This window comes from Toxorhynchites rutilus, chromosome 2, assembly GCF_029784135.1.
Source record: "Toxorhynchites rutilus septentrionalis strain SRP chromosome 2, ASM2978413v1, whole genome shotgun sequence".
In the NCBI taxonomy this organism is placed as follows: domain Eukaryota; kingdom Metazoa; phylum Arthropoda; class Insecta; order Diptera; family Culicidae; genus Toxorhynchites; species Toxorhynchites rutilus.
In genome coordinates, this window is record NC_073745.1 from 245,456,005 (window position 1) to 245,476,087 (window position 20,083).

The 20,083-nt window shown below is 37.6% G+C and overlaps 2 protein-coding genes across 4 annotated transcripts; one reads left to right on the forward strand and one right to left on the reverse strand.

The window, feature by feature from the left end:
- Nucleotides 1-5,040: 5,040 nt before the first annotated feature.
- Nucleotides 5,041-8,640, reverse strand: LOC129770480 (uncharacterized). Of its 3 annotated transcripts, XM_055773347.1 has the most exons (3): nucleotides 7,346-8,640; nucleotides 6,083-6,372; nucleotides 5,041-6,025 (listed from the first exon to the last, which is right to left on the reverse strand). In XM_055773347.1, the coding sequence occupies exons 1-3, from the start codon at nucleotides 7,691-7,693 to the stop codon at nucleotides 5,917-5,919; spliced, it is 747 nt and encodes a 248-aa protein (XP_055629322.1). In that variant the 5' UTR covers nucleotides 7,694-8,640; the 3' UTR covers nucleotides 5,041-5,916. The 3 variants fall into 3 exon arrangements, 2 of the variants coding, with proteins under 2 accessions (XP_055629322.1, XP_055629321.1); XR_008742126.1 differs by having other exon boundaries at nucleotides 5,041-6,372; nucleotides 6,429-8,640; XM_055773346.1 differs by having other exon boundaries at nucleotides 5,041-6,372.
- Nucleotides 8,641-15,525: 6,885 nt separating this feature from the next.
- Nucleotides 15,526-17,152, forward strand: LOC129767642 (40S ribosomal protein S4). Its single transcript, XM_055768726.1, has 4 exons — nucleotides 15,526-15,624; nucleotides 15,945-16,203; nucleotides 16,490-16,587; nucleotides 16,650-17,152. Exons 1-4 carry the CDS (start codon nucleotides 15,622-15,624, stop codon nucleotides 17,076-17,078), a joined length of 789 nt encoding a protein of 262 aa, XP_055624701.1. The 5' UTR covers nucleotides 15,526-15,621; the 3' UTR covers nucleotides 17,079-17,152.
- The last annotated feature ends 2,931 nt before the right edge of the window (nucleotides 17,153-20,083 follow it).

Genomic DNA, 20,083 nt, shown 5'->3' on the forward strand with positions numbered 1-20,083 from the left:
GTCCAGCTCGTCCAGCAACGATGTTGTCCAGTCGGTGTCCACACAAAGAATGATCGTTACGGCAGCGGAGCGGGGATTTTTAAGCTGACTGGCTGGCTCGAGAATTACGCATGTGTGGGCCTGCGACCAATGTTTCGTTCATTTTTTTTCTTTTTCCTTTCCAATCGTGCTTCATTCTATTTCGCTGCTGCTCTGGTTGCCCGTTTTGGTCGGTACGATTTGGGAAGCACAAAATGGACCAATCAGAAATGGGCACATAGTGCATTTTGACAATGCTTGATATTTCACAATTATTCAATTATTTATCTCAAGAAAAATGAAATGTTATTCGTTATGATAGATGCGTAGATATATTTCCTATCAATTGATGCAAAAACCTTTGCGATCTATTGAGAAATGCTCGAGTTATAAGCGTTCTAAATCTTGCTTTTTTTCCTACTTGTGCAGTGCCTAGATTTCCATTTCACCCCCTATATCTTCCGGTTAGACGTAGTCCTACGTCAAAAGGTAGGAACGTATCTTCAGTGAAGCTGCACTAAAGAAATAAGTGCGATTCACATACAACATCCACGTCACGTTCACGTCCCGTCACGTCACGTTTCGTCAGTTATTCTACCATGCAATTATCATGAAAACATTCACATACACCGGTAACTTAACGACCCATCAGCATACGTTCAACGAAAACGACCGGTAAGATTTGTAGAAAAGAATAATTGACGGAGAGCGACGGTTCCTTGGGTTTTTGCATGGGCTTTGTGTCTCGGCTTTTGTTTTGATTTTGGTTGTACAGTAATTTACATCTAATTCGAAATTTAATTAATTGGACAAAGCTGTGATACAACACGTTGATTTGGACATTTTTACCTCTAATTGGACGTTTTTGTAAACATTATTATGACCCCACCTTGAAAGTCACCACCTGTCGTGAATGTCCAATTACTGGTCAAAATCGCCTCCAATGCAACACTGAGTGGTGCCTCGGGATGTTACACGAGAATTTCGTTTATCAAATGCTTCTGTTATAAAAGGTGCAACAGTTCTCGTGATTTGAGCTTTGTTATTTACCTTTATAACCGAACCAGAATTTCACTCAAGAAGGATTATCTTTCGGCAGAAATCTTTATGACGTTAGATTCACTACAAGCAGCTGAGACGAATGTGTCGAAAATTCAGGAAACGTTTATTCGAAGCATTCAAATCCTTCGCCAGTTTCAGTAACTGTTATGCCGGATTTACAATCCTTCACAATAAGCGCGATTTTTTTTCTTCAATAATGCTTCCTTTACAATGCAGGCTTTTAATCGCATGCGAAATACTCACTCGCGATATTTTTCAATGCAGCTCTTTACAATGCTTAGCGATATCGCGCGATAATTTGTCATAATCTGTCTGTCAAACCAGCATCCCTCTAATCATACTGTCATTATTTGTTATGGACAAGATCGTACTAGATTGGTGGAACAAAATCATATCGCTAGAAATGTGAATGGAAGTATAAAACTCCAAATAATTAATAATTGAAAAACTAACGAATTCAATCAAATATTAACAAAAATGTGTAAAAATAATTATGATTATGCAGCAATACGCTTGCAATAAGTGATCGATTCAGCTCTCACTTTATGAAGCGTTTCATATGTACAGAGCTGAACATTTCTTTCGATATATCGTTCCACCCATCAAGCATATTTTGTTCCACCTGTCTGATGTATATAGTGTCTCCTATCAAAGCAACGCGATTTTCGCAGCCAAAGCTTGGAGAGCTCTATCTTTTTTCGCACTGTCATGGGTGGTTTCGCGCTTTGCTCTGATTGGTTGACGAGTAAAAATCGCGATTGAAGGAAAAAAAAGACGGGTGGGTAATGTCGGTGACATAACCGGAGTGACGTAGGACAAAGGGGACAGCTTTTGCTAAATATATATTTTAAATATATTGTTTTATTTTCTTCTCCTACGTGAATTCCTACCTATCTACCTGAAAAATGGAATAGTTTACTGTTTACTCTTTATGAACATGTTGGGGGTTCTGAAAAGAACCTTTGGTGTTGTGTTTTTGCGTTTTTTTACAAACTTGATTCTTGATTTTTTTTCTAAAGGCTTTGTACTTATTAAATGTTCAACGTCGGGCATCTTTCGGCGTATACACATATCGTACAATCAAAATTATGGCTGTGATAGGGAATGCACAGGTGGTCATCAGCTCGTTCACTATCATATATTTCACTATTGAGCACATTACCGTACATTAAGCTGTGGTTTCGGAGACGAATGAATTGTAAGATTTGTAGTCTCCGCAAACAAAGTAAATAAAAATGAAAAAGAACTGAGATTTTGGAGACGCACTCTACGATCTGTCGAGAAATAAACGAGCTATAAACGTTCTGAAAAACCAACAGTAAATACAGGGACGGATGACCTTCGGATTAAAGTCCTATAAAATAAGAACAGAGCAGCAGGAAATACATAGCTCATCGTGTTGCTCCTTATTTATTCCTCTATGCAATGCAGATGTAACGTCAGTCAATTTTCAACATCAGTTATCATCAGTTATCTCTATAATCGCTGTTAGGTATACTGGCACCAATCCGTTCGGCCTAGTTACCCTTGCGGAGCAATCAGTGAATGAGACCAACAGGGAACTGGAGACCTGCACGGTTCGAGTGAGACTTTGCCTTTCCCTTAACATGTCCTCCTTTGTTACGTCCACACGTCCACGTTGCTGCTTGTTTTCTTTTTATGATGTGATGCGATGCGATGTTAAACGATGCCGTACAACCACACTGGTTTACGGTTTGAAAGTAAATGAGATATTTTTTTGGGATCCGCGCGTTTTATACTCTAGCGGTACACGCTCACAGGATAGAGACAAATCGGCAGACTCAGCCAGAGGGGCGAGTCCAACGAGACGAACGAATGAGCGTTAAAAGGCAGCGATGGTTCGCTCGTTAGATTCACATGCAGGCTAAAAAGGGTCCTTTTCAGGATCACAAAATTATCTTCAATCTAAAGAGTTTATTTTTTTTGTTATCACTCGATATCCCCATCTTGTTCGGCTAAACCTTTCTGTTTAGCGATTGCGTTTGCCACTCGCCACAGCTTTCACAGTTGGAAAATTTCTTCCCATCCAGCTTGTGACATATTGTACAGTAAATTACATTCAATGGCACGTCGCATTACCACCACTCAGTGTCGGATTGGAGGTAATTTTAACCTGTAATTGAACATTTGCGATGACAGTGGTACAGTGTCGACTTTCAATGTGGGGTCATAATTTGGACCCCGAACTCTATGTTTACAAAAATGTCCAACTAAATATGTCGCATCACAGGTCCGTCCAATTAGCTAAATGTCGAGATAAGTGTAAATTACTGTACTTTCAATCTAGAAGCGATTTAAGAATTGGTGAAAATCAATAACCTCAGAACAACTGCCAAATTCACATACTCATCAGATCCTGGCAAACAAATTATGAAAAAATCAATTTGTGTTTTATTATTATTTTGGATATTATTTTAGAAAGCATTGAACTGTATTTCGTAAACTCTTTTTTGAAAGGTTTAATGGCCCTGATAAGCGCCTTGTTTTATGGAATGGTTCCAATTTAGAAAACTTTGTACTCGTGGTTTTGGCAAAAAAACCATTTCGAACGCCCTCGATGCCGCCTTGTTCTGGATTTGCCACCAAAGCAGATTGTATAAAGAACAAACTTTTTTCTTCTGCTACCAGCTGCCGTTTTGCGATTGCATTTGCCACTCGCCACTCGCTGCAACTGCCTGTTGTTGTCTTGATGTTCACCGAACCGAATGTGTTCTGTTCCGAATGCGGGTTTTCTTATCGTCGCGAGCAGCTTTGCCAGCTAACTCGATCACTTCGGCGGCCGAAACTATATAACGCCGGCTATGTGGACTGGTGCACTGGTACTAACGCGCTCGGCCTAGCTACCCTTGCGGGGAACTCCAGATCAACACGGTTCGAGCGGGATTTTGCCTTTCCCTTTACTTTTCCTTCTTTGCCATGTCCAGACATGGCTGCTTGGGTTGGTTTGTTGATGTGTTGTGATGCGAACCGATGTGGTGTACGGTTTGAATGAGAATGATCGTTACGGCAGCGGAGCGGGGATTTTTAAGCCGACCGGCTGGCTCGAGAATTACGCATGTGTGAGACTGCGACCAATGTTTCGTTCATTTTTTTTTCTTTTTCCTTTCCAATCGTACTTCATTCTATTTCGCTGCTGCTCTGGTTGCCCGTTTTGGTCGGTACGATTTGAGGAGCACAAAATGGACCAATCAAAAATGGGCACATAGTGCATTTGGACAATACTTGATATTTCACAATTATTCAATTATTTATCTCAAGAAAAATGAAATGTTATTCGTTATGATAGATGCGTAGATATATTTCCTATCAATTGATGCAAAAACCTTTGCGATCTATTGAGAAATGCTCGAGTTATAAGCGTTCCAAATCTTGCATTTTTTCCTACTTGTTCAGTGCCTAGATTTCCATTTCACCCCCTATATCTTCCGGTTAGACGTAGTCCTACGTCAAAAATCGCGCTCATTGTGGATGATTGTAAATCCGGCATAACGATTTTTATTCGTCAACCAATCAGAGCAAAGCGCGAAATCACCCATGACAGTGCGAAAAAAGATAGAACTCTCCAAGCTTTGGCTGCGAAAATCGCGTTGCTTTGATGAGAGACACTACATACATCAGACAGGTGGAACAAAATATGCTTGATGGGGGGAACGATATATCGAAATAAATGTTCAGTTCTATACATATGAGGCGCTTCATAAAGTGAGAGCTGAATCGATTACCTGTTGCAAGTGTTTTTCTGCATAATAATAATTATTTTTACGCATTTTTGTTAATATTGGATTTAATTCGTTAGTTTTTCGATTATTAATTATCTGGAGTTTTATACTTGCTTTCACATTTCTAGCGTTATGATTTTGTTCCACCAATTTAGTACGACCTTACAAATAAAGGCCCATTTATACGTTGCTAGTAGCTGACTTGACAGTGAGCAGCTACTGACCCGGTGGACTCGCTTGACAATCGGTTGACTCGCCTTGTCTGTTCACACAGTGTGAGTTGTTGGCATGTAACTAGATACAACAGCACGGGTTTACCAGGGATGCCAGGTGATTTTTCAAATGTACATCAAATAATGAGAAACAGGAATCAGATCAGAATTTGACAGATAATTGATCCGAAATCGACATCTCTATTGGCAGTTTTTATCTCAGGTTTTCAGTTGCATTTATTATCACACAATTTGATCCCGAAATACACGCTAACCGTAGTTTATACCGTATACAATGTTGTCCAGCAAAACACGGCTGACTGTAGTTCGTACCGTGACAAAAGCGGTTACAAAAATACTTTGTGCTGAATTACTTCGAGCTGAAGGTACTATTCGGAAAAAGCAGAAAGGCAAAAGGATTTGGGCCAGGAATTGGATGCAAAAAAAAGGAGCAACAAATACAATACTGAACGAACTCTACGATAATGATCCCCGAGAGTACAGAGCAGTGTTGAGAGTAACACCAGAACAAGTGGAAACACTATTGGATTTAATTGCTCCAAAAATACAACGCCAAGATACACTTATGAGGGGTGCTATACCTGCAAGAGTGAAATTAGAAATTACTTTGGTGTACCTCTCCTCTGGAATATCGTTCAGATTATTGTCGATATTTTTTAGAATCTCGAAGGCATCCATAGCTAAGATAATTCCGGAAGTATGTGACGCTATAAATTTCAGTCTAAAAGATTTTATTAAAGTAAGTAGCTTTTTTTATTATCTAAGTTCTATTGTATGGAAAGTGATCCTTAAAAATAGTACAATATTGCATGACTTGGTTATAGTATTTGCGACTGTTGATTTGATTGTGAAGATGTAGGACGTTAGGGTGATCTTGGTGGAAAACCTACAGTCGCCTGTGATGTTTCAGTATATTCGTGATCAGAATATGTGTATTGCATTCTACTGACGCAGAGGGCATTCTTACGGTATCTAGAAAGAATTGCATGTATTTCATCTGTCGCATCAATTCTATCAATTGGGGATAACTGTCTGAGCTGCATTATAACATGTCTTCCAATTGCCTCACATTCATCTTCTGGTTCTCCCATACTCGAGGCAGACACTGTTAAATTATTATTCAGTTCCTTCAGTTCATTCACGGCCGCTTGTATTGTAGACTGCTCAGTTGACAATTTCTTCTTCGATCTTCTGTTCGATGGCTTCTTTGGTAGGATTTCATCAGCGTTGTTTTCATCAGTAGCATCGAGGTACTCCTCATCGATTATTGTAATTTCTTCAGCAAAATCGCTCCCAGATGTTGATGCATGAAATGGTTCCTGAAATTGAAAATATTTTATTTTATGACACTATTCTAATTGAAATCATAACTAACAATTATATTTTAATTTTTCAGATGCCGAATAAGGAAGAATGGCAAGATATAGGAGTAGGATTCCATTCAAGGTGGAACTTCCCAGGTTGCTATGGAGCTATTGATGGGAAGCACATCACAATTCAAGCACCACCTAATTGTGGTAGTGAATATTACAACTATAAGGGAACGAATAGCATAGTGTTAATGGCAATCGTGGATCACGATTATTGTTTTAGATATGTTGATATAGGCTCATACGGTCGTAACGCAGATGGTGGGATATTTCAAAAATGCTCTTTATATTCTCATCTAGAAAACAATATTCTATTGCCTGAAAATGGCGTTTTAGTAGGTGATGATGCGTTTCCATTAAAGCCGTATTTATTGAAGCCCTATAAAAATACACCGACTAAAGAAGAAAAGATTTTTAACTACAGATTGAGCAGAGCAAGGAGAATAGTTGAAAATGGATTTGGCATTTTAGCATCTCGTTTTCGTATTTTGGGAAAACCAATCCAGGTTAGAGAGGATACCGCAATGAAGATAGTTTTATGTGCATGTACTTTACACAACTGGTTGCGTATGTCTGCATCGAAAACGTATACTCCACCAGGAACAATTGACTATGAAGACATAATAAATTTTGAAATTAATTTAGGGCAGTGGAGGTCAGAGATTGAGGGTTTACGAAGCATTCAACGCTCACGGATGAATAATAGATCAAAGGCTATTGCAGAGAAAATGAGAGATAAATATAAACATTACTTTAATAGCGAGGGAGCGGTTACTTGGCAAAATAATATGATTTATTAATTAGAGAATACAGTATAATATAGTGTAGTATAGTTGCAGTATAGTATAATATCGAATCATTTAGTAATGTATATATATATTTAGTGTTATAGTGCATTATATAATAGAAGAAAATAACTTACTAGATTACTTATTGTTTGTTTTTCCTTCAGATGAATAATATTCATGATGTAATCCATGGCATCGAACCATTGGACGGAAGGTTTATATATCTCATCAGTACCACATCCGCTTCGTTTGCTTTTCTCAATTTTTAATTTCTCCTGGTTGTATGTAGAACGTAAATTTTTTATTTTTTTTGTAACTTCTTTCGTATCCGATAACCCCACTTCTGAACGAATGTATTCAAGCGAGGCTTTACGCAAATCTCTGTTTTTATAATTGGGATCCATACAGTTCCACAAAATGGTTTGTTCTTTATATAATTCCACAAAGTGTTCATTTTGTTCCGAATTCCATCTTTGCGTCATTTTTTTGCTTTTAACTGCTGCTGCTAACACGAAAAAACATGCAAACAAACAGAATGCACACGGACTACTATCTCTTCGTATTTCGCCTTGACAGCAGCTTCTTGTGCCGATTTGTGAAGTGAAAATGATAGTTGATTTACAGGTGGAATAAATACGCGTCAAAAATTGAAATTATGAATGAAAATGAACTTTTTCAAATCGAATATGTATTCTGTTTAATAGAACAATACTTTTTCTGCAAGTAGTGAGTGAATCTTGAACGAAAATTGTGTCTGATGATAACTTTATACTATAATAATAAGTTTTGGTGGAAATATAAAAAAAATATATAGGAAAATAGTTTATTGAGGATCAGGGTCACGTGCTTTAAATGGTCAAATAATGTATGTATGAAATTTTCATTCAAATTTTAACGGTTTAAAACTGCCTTCAAGTATACTAATCTGATAGAGAAATTTGCCTCACAAACACGGATGCCGCCATTTAATATAGATATTCTATCTTTGATTAGGGATGCCAGGTATCTTTCTCAAATATCCTTGCACGGCATATGGAATTATCATCTGATGTCTTCACTCATGGATGGCTTATGTTTTTGTTTTCAAGAAAACTATCTCAAAAAGAAAGAGTATAAAACAAAATAACAACGATTTTATTTAGAAACTATGTGGGTTTTATTTGTTTTCCAAGAATTTTCGAGTTTGTTAATATTTTGAAATATCTTCAAAATGGAGACATTTCTTTACGTTTGGCATCCCCGATTCGAGCGCTAAATGCTGTTTTTGACGTTTTTAGGGATGCGAGTGCGAGTAAAATCAAAAAACTTTGAAGTAGCTCGCACGCCGGATTACTCATGACACTAACTGGCATGATGTGTTCACACGGTGTGAGTAGCTGCACTGCAGTAACTGACTAGACCGACTCGTATGCTTACTCGCACCGTCTGAACCCGGCTTAATGGCAGTTTGGTTAGAGAAACGCAGGTTTGACAGACAGATTATGACAGATCATCTCGCGATATCGCTCACCATTGTAAAGAGCTGCACTGAAAAATATCGCGAGTGAGTATATCGCATGCGATTAAAAGCCTGCATTGTAAAGAAAGCATTATGGTTTAAAGCGTTTTTAATCATTGATACAGCACAAAAAAACAAACACGGAAAAACTTTACAAAATGAGAAAAACAAAGCATGACAGCCGATTAATGTCAATTTATGGATTATGGATTAATCCTGATGTTTTCTTTAATGAACACATCGAATGAAATAAATGAGGAGCTCAGAAGAAAAGTGATGTAAGTGACTTGATCGATTTATCTTCATCAACTTTTTCTTTGATTAATAACTCAACTGCAAAAACGTTCCAATTTGAGTTTGCTATAGAATCCGATAGATGAGGTTCTGGCCTATCTTCCACATTGTTAAATACAGCTGGGAATGTGTTTGCAGCTAAGTTATGGCCAAAAGAGAAAGTCGATGTAGAGAAATCGATGATATCTCGCGTAACTTTTGAAAGGGTCCTATGTAACAAATGTAAACAAATCGAGTTAATGGATGCACGCTATTAGTTTTCAATCATTGAATGCATTACAAAAACAATCGTTCACGTATCTATCTTCTTCATCTTTTAATCGCCGATGCAAAAAATATCCAATGTACAGATTCGGATTTTAAGCACTCGGCTGTTACTTCAGACGCCTCTTTCCTCCGACGCTCGAAACGTCCGAAGTAACAAAGCAATCAAAACAATACGAAGTCCTACTTCGGTCGTTTTGAGTTTTTGTTTCTTTCAGGTGTTGTTATCTATGCCAGTGCAATTCAACGAGTGATGACAATAATAATCTGTCTTTAGAATGAAATGCTGATGTTTCGATTGTTCTTCAGTAGTTAGTTTCAAATTCTTATCGTGAAACGTAATATGCCCAATGTGCAAACAGGGGAAGTCAAAACGTCCAACGTAACATTTTTCGCTCCGAGGCTTCAAATTTAAGGTCAAATCACGGAACAACTGTTACGATTGGTTTTTCAGAGTTATTATTGACTGCTAGTGGTAAAAGTAGTGATAAAGATCGATACCTTTTAAGACAATTCGCGGAATAATGTTCGGGTCTTCAACTTCATTTTCCTCGAGTTGACGAAAATGTTACATTGGACCTTTTCAAAAGTTACGCGAGATATCATTTACACTCCTTTTGTTTTGAGCCCCTCAAATGTAGTTTGTGTAATTCGTATTTTTTGTTTCCACAGCAATTCACAAAATTACATTGATTTAAATTGTATGTTTCTGTGACTCTCAAACTGCATCTCCCTGATATGCAAATATGATTTCGATTAGTTCGATTTTACGATAGTGCATACAATGAAACCGATGATTGTTATACCCAATTACGACTTATTCTATCGTGATAAATAAAATCAGATTTTTCGCACTTCATGCGATTTAGATGTACACGATGTATGCTGCGATCGACACTATATACAATTGTGATTCTATCCCACTTTATGTACGACTTAGAATATGCCAAATCATACGATCTGATGTTTGCCAGGTTGTTGTTAAGCGAATTGCAACATATTTTTTCGTGAGACGCGCTCACTTCGGTGAAGTTATGATGCGAACAAATGAACTTATTTCTTATCTGAGATGATTTTATGTGAAATGACATACAAGTGTATTTTGAAATATTGTTGACAACCCTTCAGTATTGATCAATGAGCAACTTCCCAGCAAACATTAAATCGCATAACAAGCGTATATACAACATCATATGCCGTAAAATTTGGTTGGCATATAATGCGCCTAACTGGCATATGCATGCGAAAGTGGAGGCCATATACATATATGGCAAATGCTTACCGAATTTGTTTGGATGAATATGCAACTTTGACCGGCTATAATAGCGACTTTTGCCATACTCATATACGATTTATTACAGACATAGAAAAAAAAACAAATGGCGCAAAATATTTTCGTGAAATGTTTATTATAGCCTCACGAATCGCCATTTTTATATATGAATATTTATGTTTGTAGAAATAATAATTGTTTGATTGACTTGTGTTGGGCGTAATTCAACAGCGGTTGAAACTTTCGAGTGCATCAGAATTTCATTGACGTTTCAATATGATGTAATATGTTCTTTATTAGGTTCTAATATTATTTACTGTTTCATGATTTTCTTCAGCATGCAACACGATTTGCTACAGTACTGAATCGATTTAAATTATACGCTTATACGACACACAAACTGCATCAGCGTAATATACGTATATGATGCGGATTAAATATATTTTACGACAATGTACATCATAAAATTGATGTTTGTTATACCGAATTGCGACTTAATTTGATAATGGTATATAAAATCGAGTTTTTGCATTTTATGCGATTTCAAATATACACGACACATACTTTGATTGATATTATATGCGATTATGATTTATTCGGATTTCTTGTAAGACTTCCCAGCAAACATTAAATCGCATAACAAGCGTATATATAACATCATATGCCCTAAAATTTGGTTGGCATATAATGCGCCTAACTGGCATATGCATGCAAAAGTGGAGGCCATATACATACATGGCAAATGCTTACCGAATTTGTTTGGATGAATATGCAACTTTGACCGGCTATAATAGCGACTTTTACCATACTCATATACGATTTATTACAGACATCGAAAAAAAAAACATATGGCGCAAAATATTTTCGTGAAATGTTTATTATAGCCTCACGAATCGCCATTTTTATATATGAGTATTTATGTTTGTAGAAATAATAATTGTTTGATTGACTTGTGTTGGGAGTGGAATATGAATGTTTAAAATGACACAGATTGATGTTTGGTGAAAACTGCTCCGATATGGGTTCGAACTCCGGTCGTCTGGATTATCATCCACCAGCTATCTCGCGAGGCTATCTGCAATTTAATTCAACAGCGGTTAAAACTTTCGAGTGCATCAGCATTTCATTGACATTTCAATATGATGTAATATGTCCTTTATTATGATCTAATATGATTTACTGTTTCATGATTTTCTTCAGCATGCAACACGATTTTCTACAGCACTGAATCGATTTAAATTATACGCTTATACGACACACAAACTGCATCAGCGTAATATACGCATATGATGCGGATTAAATATGTTTTACGACAATGTACATCATAAAATTGATGTTTATTATACCGATATGCGACTTAATTTGATAATGGTATATAAAATCGAGTTTTTACATTTTATGCGATTTCAAATATACACGATACATACTTTGATTGATATTATATGCGATTATGATTTATTCGGATTTCTTGTAAGACTTGGCACGTGCAAAATTATACGATTTAATGTTTGCTGGGTTGGCACGTGCAAAATTATACGATTTAATGTTTTCTGGGTTGTCCGAGTTTAACAGTTAACTGATCCGGAATCGTCCTATCTGTTGTCTCGTCTCATCTCAGACTCTGACAACCGATGCCCACTGTGATTCAGCTCCATATACACTCTTAATACTCGCAAAAAAAATTGGAAATGAAATTTAAAAACTCAAATCGCCTAATGGTATCGTTATTAATGTGGTCGAATTTTTCCGTGTTCATCCTTAAGTCAACTCGCGCACCGAAGCAATAAGCAACTAGCAACCAGTAATACGCAATATGCAACAGGGAACATATTTTGTTGTATCACTTGTTAAAACTTGATGAACAAAACTTGCAAGCCGCATAACATTGATTAACTACATATTGAAACTGTCCATATTAGAGATTGTCCAGTATCCATATTAGAGATGGTCAAAACAGTTCACTTTGATGAACGGTTCAGTCGCTAACCGTTCATCCAAGTGAACCAGTTCTTTTGAACCGTTCTTTTACTCCTTTGGTTAGCGGTATCAATATGGGGACAGTGGCATATTTTTGCCTGTTAGAACTAAACATATGTTCTGTGAAAGGTCATGTTTCATAATGGTTTCGTCAGATTTTTTTCAATTTTCACAAACAATCATGATAACACGTACACGCAATAGGCCAAACAATTAATTAAAGGCAACGCAAAAGCATTTTTTCCAACATGAAATATTTATTTTTTCCTAGTTCATGAATCACCCAAACTTTTTCCAGAATTTTTCTGATAAACAGAATTTTTCTGAAAACTGAAAACGCCGATTTGAAAAACATATATAACATTGAAAATACACAGCATAGCCTTCAGGTGGCCGTACACTGTTTGCCCGGAGGTCAAATATTTGATATTTTTTGACAGATAAGGTTTGATTTGATATTTGTACAAACACTATTTTGTTTGCCACTCTTCAATTTTCAACAGTAGTAAACAATATCAAACACCGAACATGGAAAAAATCAACTGAAATATTCAAGGTAACCTAACCATGTACCGACAGGTTCGAAGAACAGACTGAAAAAATATTCTAGGCATCCAATAATTGAATATTTGCTTGTCGTGTTTTGTGTAGAAAATATTTGATCAGTACACGTTGACCAAATTTTATCTGTCAAAAAGAGTCAAATATTTGGCTTCGGCCAAACAGTGTATGAGCACCCTTCGTTTTGAACTCAAATTGAGTATACATTAACAAAATAAGCTCCGCGTTACATGCATTTTTCTTGTAAATAAATGACAATATCGTTATATTTTTTAATTTTTTCACAATTGTTCTCGTTATATTTATCCATTCCATCCAGCGCAGTCTGCTTCCCTCTTCTATTCAGTTCAGCTGCACTCATTCGCAAACATTTCGCTCACTAACAGATCACTCGCAAACAGTTCGTTCTCAATTAGTTCCCTCTCAAACAGTTCACTTAGAAAAATCCTCGGTCGAAAACTACCAAATACATTTGGTAATGCAAACTTTAGTAGAATGTACAAATTTTATGTGCATACTTCTTCTTCTTCTTCTTCTTATATGGCACTAACGTTCCTAGAGGAACTCCGCCGTCTCAACGTAGTATTACTTGCGTCATTTTCATTAGTACTTAGTTGAGATTTCCATGCCAAATAACACGCCTTGAATGCATCCTGAGTGGCAAGCTCTAGAATACGCGTGACCACAGTGCAAGTCAGAGGAAATTTCTTTGAAGAAAAATTTCCCCGACCTGAACGGGAATCGAACCCGAACCCCCGGCATGTTAGGTTTGACGCTAACCACTCGGCCACGGGAGCACACTAATGTGCATACCCAGCAAACATTAAATCGCATAACAAGCGTATATATAACATCATATGCCCTAAAATTTGGTTGGCATATAATGCGCCTAACTGGCATATGCATGCAAAAGTGGAGGCCATATACATACATGGCAAATGCTTACCGAATTTGTTTGGATGAATATGCAACTTTGACCGGCTATAATAGCGATTATGTTGGAATTGAATTGCGATCTAATATGAATATATTCATGAATTGTCAAAGCACCAAATACGACTTTTACCATACTCATATACTATATTGATTACAGACATAGAAAAAAACCAATGGCGCAAAATATTTTCGTGAAATGTTTATTATAACCTCACGAATCGCCATTTTTATATATGAGTATTTATGTTCGTAGAAATAATAATTGATTGATTGACTTATGTTGGGAATGAAATATGAATGTTTAAAATGACACAGATTGATGTTTGGTGAAAACTGCTCCGATGTGGGTTCGAACTCACGTCGTGTGGATTATCATCCATCAGCTATCTCGCGCGGCTATCTGAAATTTAATTCAACAGCGGTTAAAACTTTCAAGTGCATCAGCATTTCATTGACATTTCAATATGATGTAATATGTTCTTTATTAGGATCTAATATGATTACTGTTCCATGATTTTCTTCAGCATACAACACGATTTACTACAGTACTGAATCGATTAAAATTATACGCTTATATGACACATAAACTGCATCAGCGTAATATACGCATATGATGCGGATTAAATATATTTTACGACAATATACATCATAAAATTGATGTTTATTATACCGAATTGCGACTTAATTTGATAATGGTATATAAAATCGAGTTTTTACATGCGATTTCAAATATACACGATACATACTTTGATTGATATTATATGCGATTCTGATTTATTCGGATTTCTTGTAAGACTTGGCACGTGCAAAATTATACGATTTAATGTTTGCTGGGATATTTGCACGGTAACCCGCAAAGTTTAACTTATGATCAGAAGAGCATAGAATATGATGGTGGAACGATATTGTAGAAGTATCTGAATTACTAACGGTATGATAACAAAACTATGTAAAATATTATAGATTGCTGTCAGTAAAAGATAGAAATTTAAAAACTATGCAGTCATTTGATATTGATCGGACATATGACATGAAAATAATGGTGATTATCAAATGTTTTACTTTCTTTATAATCATATTCTAATTCATCATATTTTGGAATTATTTTAATCAATTTAATATTTGAAAAATCTGTTTTTGCAAATAAAACATCTATCACAATCTTTTTTTTAATTATAATTATTTTATAAAGTGTAGATGTACGGATCAAGGCGCGTAGAAGTATATCCTAAGGTGGGCCAACTTGCTAAAACCACTCTTCAGCCATCTTGGAAGTCTACTGTGTTTTGTTTGTAAACAAAACACAATACGCTAGTGCCGAAGCTCGCTCCTGATCAGTCTGTCTCTTTCACGCTTCAAGGAAATAATTCCCCTTCTGCTTTCTTCCGTACTGTTTTCATATACCGCTCCCCTAACCAACTTAGTGACGAAACGGCCTCACCTAGTGCCATAGACCCGTCTTGGTACGGATCATCCAAATGGACGCATCGCAGAAATATGAAGCGACGCCTCGACTTCGTAGAACTGTCAAATTCCCACATCCACTGAACTCGTGAACTTCCGGCATCTTGTCTTCTGTAGTTTTCTTTTTGCCCTAGACAACCAAGATGGTAAGTACCGTGTCACAGAGATCGAAGTGAGAAATTGATTAATTTCACTGTTATTGTGTTGAAAAATTATTCAAATTAAAGGAAATGTGTTAGTTTATCGGAAAATCATGTTATAAATTTAGTATTTGTGATAATTGGAGAAGAATTCCTCTGGGAATTGTTGAAGTTTTGGAGCCACATGTAACAATTTGTTGACATTCAGGAAGCCGTTCTTGACAGCAGGTTAACACAGTGAAGCCAAAGAAGCGGATATGCATCAATTTTTCACTTCTTTCAAATGTTGTCCTGAGGACAGTGCTTATGAATAACGATATTCACAGGCTCGCGGACCGAAGAAACATTTGAAGCGTCTTAATGCCCCACGGGGATGGATGTTGGACAAGACCGGGGGAACCTTTGCCCCTCGTCCGTCCACCGGCCCACACAAGCTGCGGGAATCGTTGCCGCTGGTGATTTTCCTGCGTAATCGCTTGAAGTATGCACTAACAAACAATGAAGTGACAAGAATTGTCATGCAGCGTCACATTAAAATCGACGGCAAAGTTCGTACCGATCCTAACTATCCAGCAGGATTCATGGGTAAGTTGTAACCAGCGGCGTAGTTTGTTATTATTTTAGGCCATATCGAAGCAGAATAATAGCGGAACCTTACGCTACGTTCTGTCATTATTTGGCCCATAGCAAAATAATTCCGTCCACGGTCACTGGCAGTCAATGGTTGCGGCTTATCAGTAACATATTTGGCGGTGTATAGTTCCAAATTCAGACAATGCAAGATTCATAATACTAATTGAGTGATTTGAACGTTGAGAAACTAGTTTATTATTTGTATGTATGTATATTTTAACAATGATTTTTTTTTCAGATGTCATTACCATTGACAAGACCAGCGAGAACTTCCGTCTGATCTATGACGTGAAAGGCCGTTTCACTGTACATCGCATCACTCCAGAGGAAGCCAAGGTTTAATTTGCGCTTTGATATTCATCATATCTGTATAATTACCATGTATTCAAAATTTACAGTACAAGCTTCTGAAGGTGAAACGCGTCCAGATTGGACCAAAGAAGGTTCCATATATCTTGACCCATGACGGCCGCACCATCCGCTATCCGGATCCAATCATCCACCAGAACGACTCCATCCAGTATGATATCGCCACTGGTAAGGTGATGGAGGTGCTGAAGTTTGAACCCGGCAATCTGTGTATGATCACTGGCGGAAGGAATTTGGGTCGTTGCGGTACTGTGATCCAGCGTGAGAAACACCCGGGATCCTTCGAAATTGTTCACGTTAAGGACTCCACCGGTCACGTTTTCGCCACTCGTTTGACGAATGTTTTCATTATTGGCCGAAGCACTAAGGCCTTCATCTCACTGCCAAAGGGCAAGGGTGTGAAGCTGTCGATCGCCGAGGAACGCGACAGACGATTGGCAAGCAAGGCTGCGCACTAAGAGAAAGCTGTTTGGTCTTCGAAGGTACATTTCTTGCAAATACTGGAAATAAACATAGGAAAAGTCTGAAAGAATGATGACTGTATATTTAATGATGACAAACATATGCTCCGAATCTGCAGGAAATAGTGCACATTGTTGAGGTTATTAGAAGATCCAGTTAAAAAAAACTAGTCATGCGTTCCAGTTTAGCAGGGCTGCTGAATATATATTTTTTTTATTTGAGAGGTTTTCAGCCTCCTGGACTGGGTCTGCACTTTATCGACGGCATTTCCGCAAGGTTTCGTTGGGAACAAATTGCACATAAAATTATCACATAAAAATTACACATAAATCCTCTTAAGAAACATAACATAAAAAAAAACTTCCTGTTTGCTTGCTGGAACAGATGGCAAGAATGTCCTTGGACCATGGCTCCAGGCCAGTAGAGAGGAAGCCGTCGGCCTGATTCTACGCGGCGTGTGAGGTGAGATGACAATTGTCACATCACCATCACGCAACTTTCTTCACACTATTCCTACAGTCGTATCGGATGCCGTGAGAGGTTCATTTTATGTATGTGAGAGGATGAACAGCAAGTGACAAGATGTTCATTCTGCTGGTTGCCAAATCTGATCAGAAATGCCACATTCGCACATATGTTCACGAATTTGCAGATATTTAACTTTAGTCACAACCTTTTATTCCTGCTGCAGGCTGTTTAAAATAGTGACAAAACATTATTGATTCCATATGATAAACGAAGCTGCCCAATATGTCAAACATTAGCACATATTTACAAATATTTCAGATTTTTATCGCATATATATGAGAAAAAACATCTGGCATCCCAGAATTTCATTTGTTTCGCTCAGAGAGGTCAGATATTTGTTTTGTTGCAGTCAGTCCTGTGTCTATAGATCTGATTTAACTTGGCCTGTTAGCATAAAAACTTCGTTGTGTATCAGGACATTCTGCCGAATTTGCAGGTATTTGATTGAGATTTAGTGAAACGGTTGATTGCATCCTGTAAAGTTTAGCATTTTTGTTTGTTTTGGTCGTAATTGCTGCTGCTCTCTGCGCTCTCAGTGTTAAATTGTTGCTCTGGCTTCGGTTCGGACATATACCACGGCTTCTGAAATGGATATGCAGTTCGGTAACATTGACTCGCGGCTAGATAGATGAAACACACGATCCATGTGATAGATATATTTTAAAGAAAATAAATAGCTTTCATGAAATGGAAATAAATCCGGTGTGCTTATTTGTCCAATTGAGGGATAACAGATTCACTACCGCTTTCACAAAAAAAATCAAACTACTTGCAATTTGTCTTTCGCACTGTGAGTTGAATTTATTGATACATACAATACCATTACTATCGATTCTATATGACCCAAAAAGACACTTATTATTCCTCTTCCATTATTCATTTGTTTTTGTGTGCTGTCGACACCTCAAGACATATCGACGATTGTCACCTAGAATTCCCAGTTCATGTGACAATCGTCACGTATATTTGAAAGCAGGGATACGGTGAGAGTTCATTCAAGTGAGATTTCTCACGCCATACGCCTGGTGGAATCGCGTGACATAAGTGACAATTGTCATCTCACCTCACACGCCACGCAGAATCAGGCCGACTCTTGCTGAATCCTTCCTCAAGATGTCTCTTACACTCCCGCTGATTTCATGATGGTTTCGCAGATCATCAAATTTCGGGCAACCACACAAGAAGTGCTCGACGGAGTTGTGGATTTGACAGAGGTCGCAGAGTAGATGGAAAGGTTCTCTATTGAATCCGTGTGAGACCGAGCAGTGACCGGTCCTCTGTCTGGACATCATTCGTTGTTCTCTCATTCCTTTAACATCATCGAACCTGACAATCGTGCCCTTGTCTTTTCTGAAGAACTGGCTCTCTTTGCGAAGCACCTTCCAGTCCGAAAGGTACGGAAAGAGTTGGTGATCCACAACTTCACGTAATTTCGTAACTTTACTATTTTAAAAAAATCAAGAAACTTAAAAAAAATTTAACAGCATTTTTTTCCTTCAAATTTCCGCCATTTTATCCAAAAACATATTTTTGACTTGTCCGAGGTTCATACGATAGTGGCATCTTTACTGATTCAGAATCTGTTCGATTTGTTTGTTTCAGAGAACCAGAAGTGGAATCTTGTACGCCATGGCACAACTTTTTTTTGAACCCCCTCACTCGATCAGCTTCTAATTATGGATATATATTTTTCCGTTTATTTTTGTTTTATTGATATAACAAATAGTGATATAATGGATGGTAAAAATATTCTTTGTTTTACTTTTTCGGTGCTCGTAGCCCTCCAACTCGAACAAACGTCCGAAATTCGTGTCTATCCCCCTTAATCTGATCGAGTCAAATCCTATCGGATTGTATAAATATTACAACCTTGAAATGCAGAATGCAAAAGTTTATTTCGTTCGAATTGCGATTTGTCAAATCCGATCGGTTCCGTAATATTGGTTAATATGTAGTCCATGCATTGTTGCATGTTTTTCGTGATCTTTCGTTTCTGTGATTTCGGTGATTTTCGACATCTGTAGTAAAACTAACCGAGCTGTTACTCAGCTCGGACAGTCCACCCTTCTCAGCATCTTTAACGACCTGTGGAATACACACAAATTTCCCGAGGGTTGGAGACACAGCCTAGTAATACCTATACCGAAGGTCGGTCAAAGCAGCAACAACGTGAAAGACTATGCCTGGTCACTTTTCTAACCGAAAATAGAAAATTGGACTATCGACAGTTCGCTTTCCGACCAGGTATGGGCACCAACAACTACTTTGCAACCCTCGGAGACGTGATAGCCGAAGCCAACAAGAACCGTCAGCACATGGAGATGGTAGCACTGGACCTGGAAAAGGCATACAACAGAACATGGATCCCGTTAGTGCTGAAAACTCTGGCAGATTGAGGCGTTGACGGGACATTACTGCACTTCATCAAGAACTTCGCTACACGCCGAACCTTTGAAATCAAAATCGGTAACAT

Coding starts and splice junctions, on each gene's coding strand:
- LOC129770480 (XM_055773346.1), bottom strand. CDS start 7,693: ATGACGCAAAGATGGAATTCGGAACAAAATGAACACTTTGTGGAATTA. Junction 6,373..7,345: donor AACAAACAATAAGTAATCTA/GTAAGTTATTTT, acceptor TTTCAATTTCAG/GAACCATTTCATGCATCAAC.
- LOC129767642 (XM_055768726.1), top strand. Junction 16,204..16,489: donor CTATCCAGCAGGATTCATGG/GTAAGTTGTAAC, acceptor TTTTTTTTTCAG/ATGTCATTACCATTGACAAG. Junction 16,588..16,649: donor TCACTCCAGAGGAAGCCAAG/GTTTAATTTGCG, acceptor CAAAATTTACAG/TACAAGCTTCTGAAGGTGAA.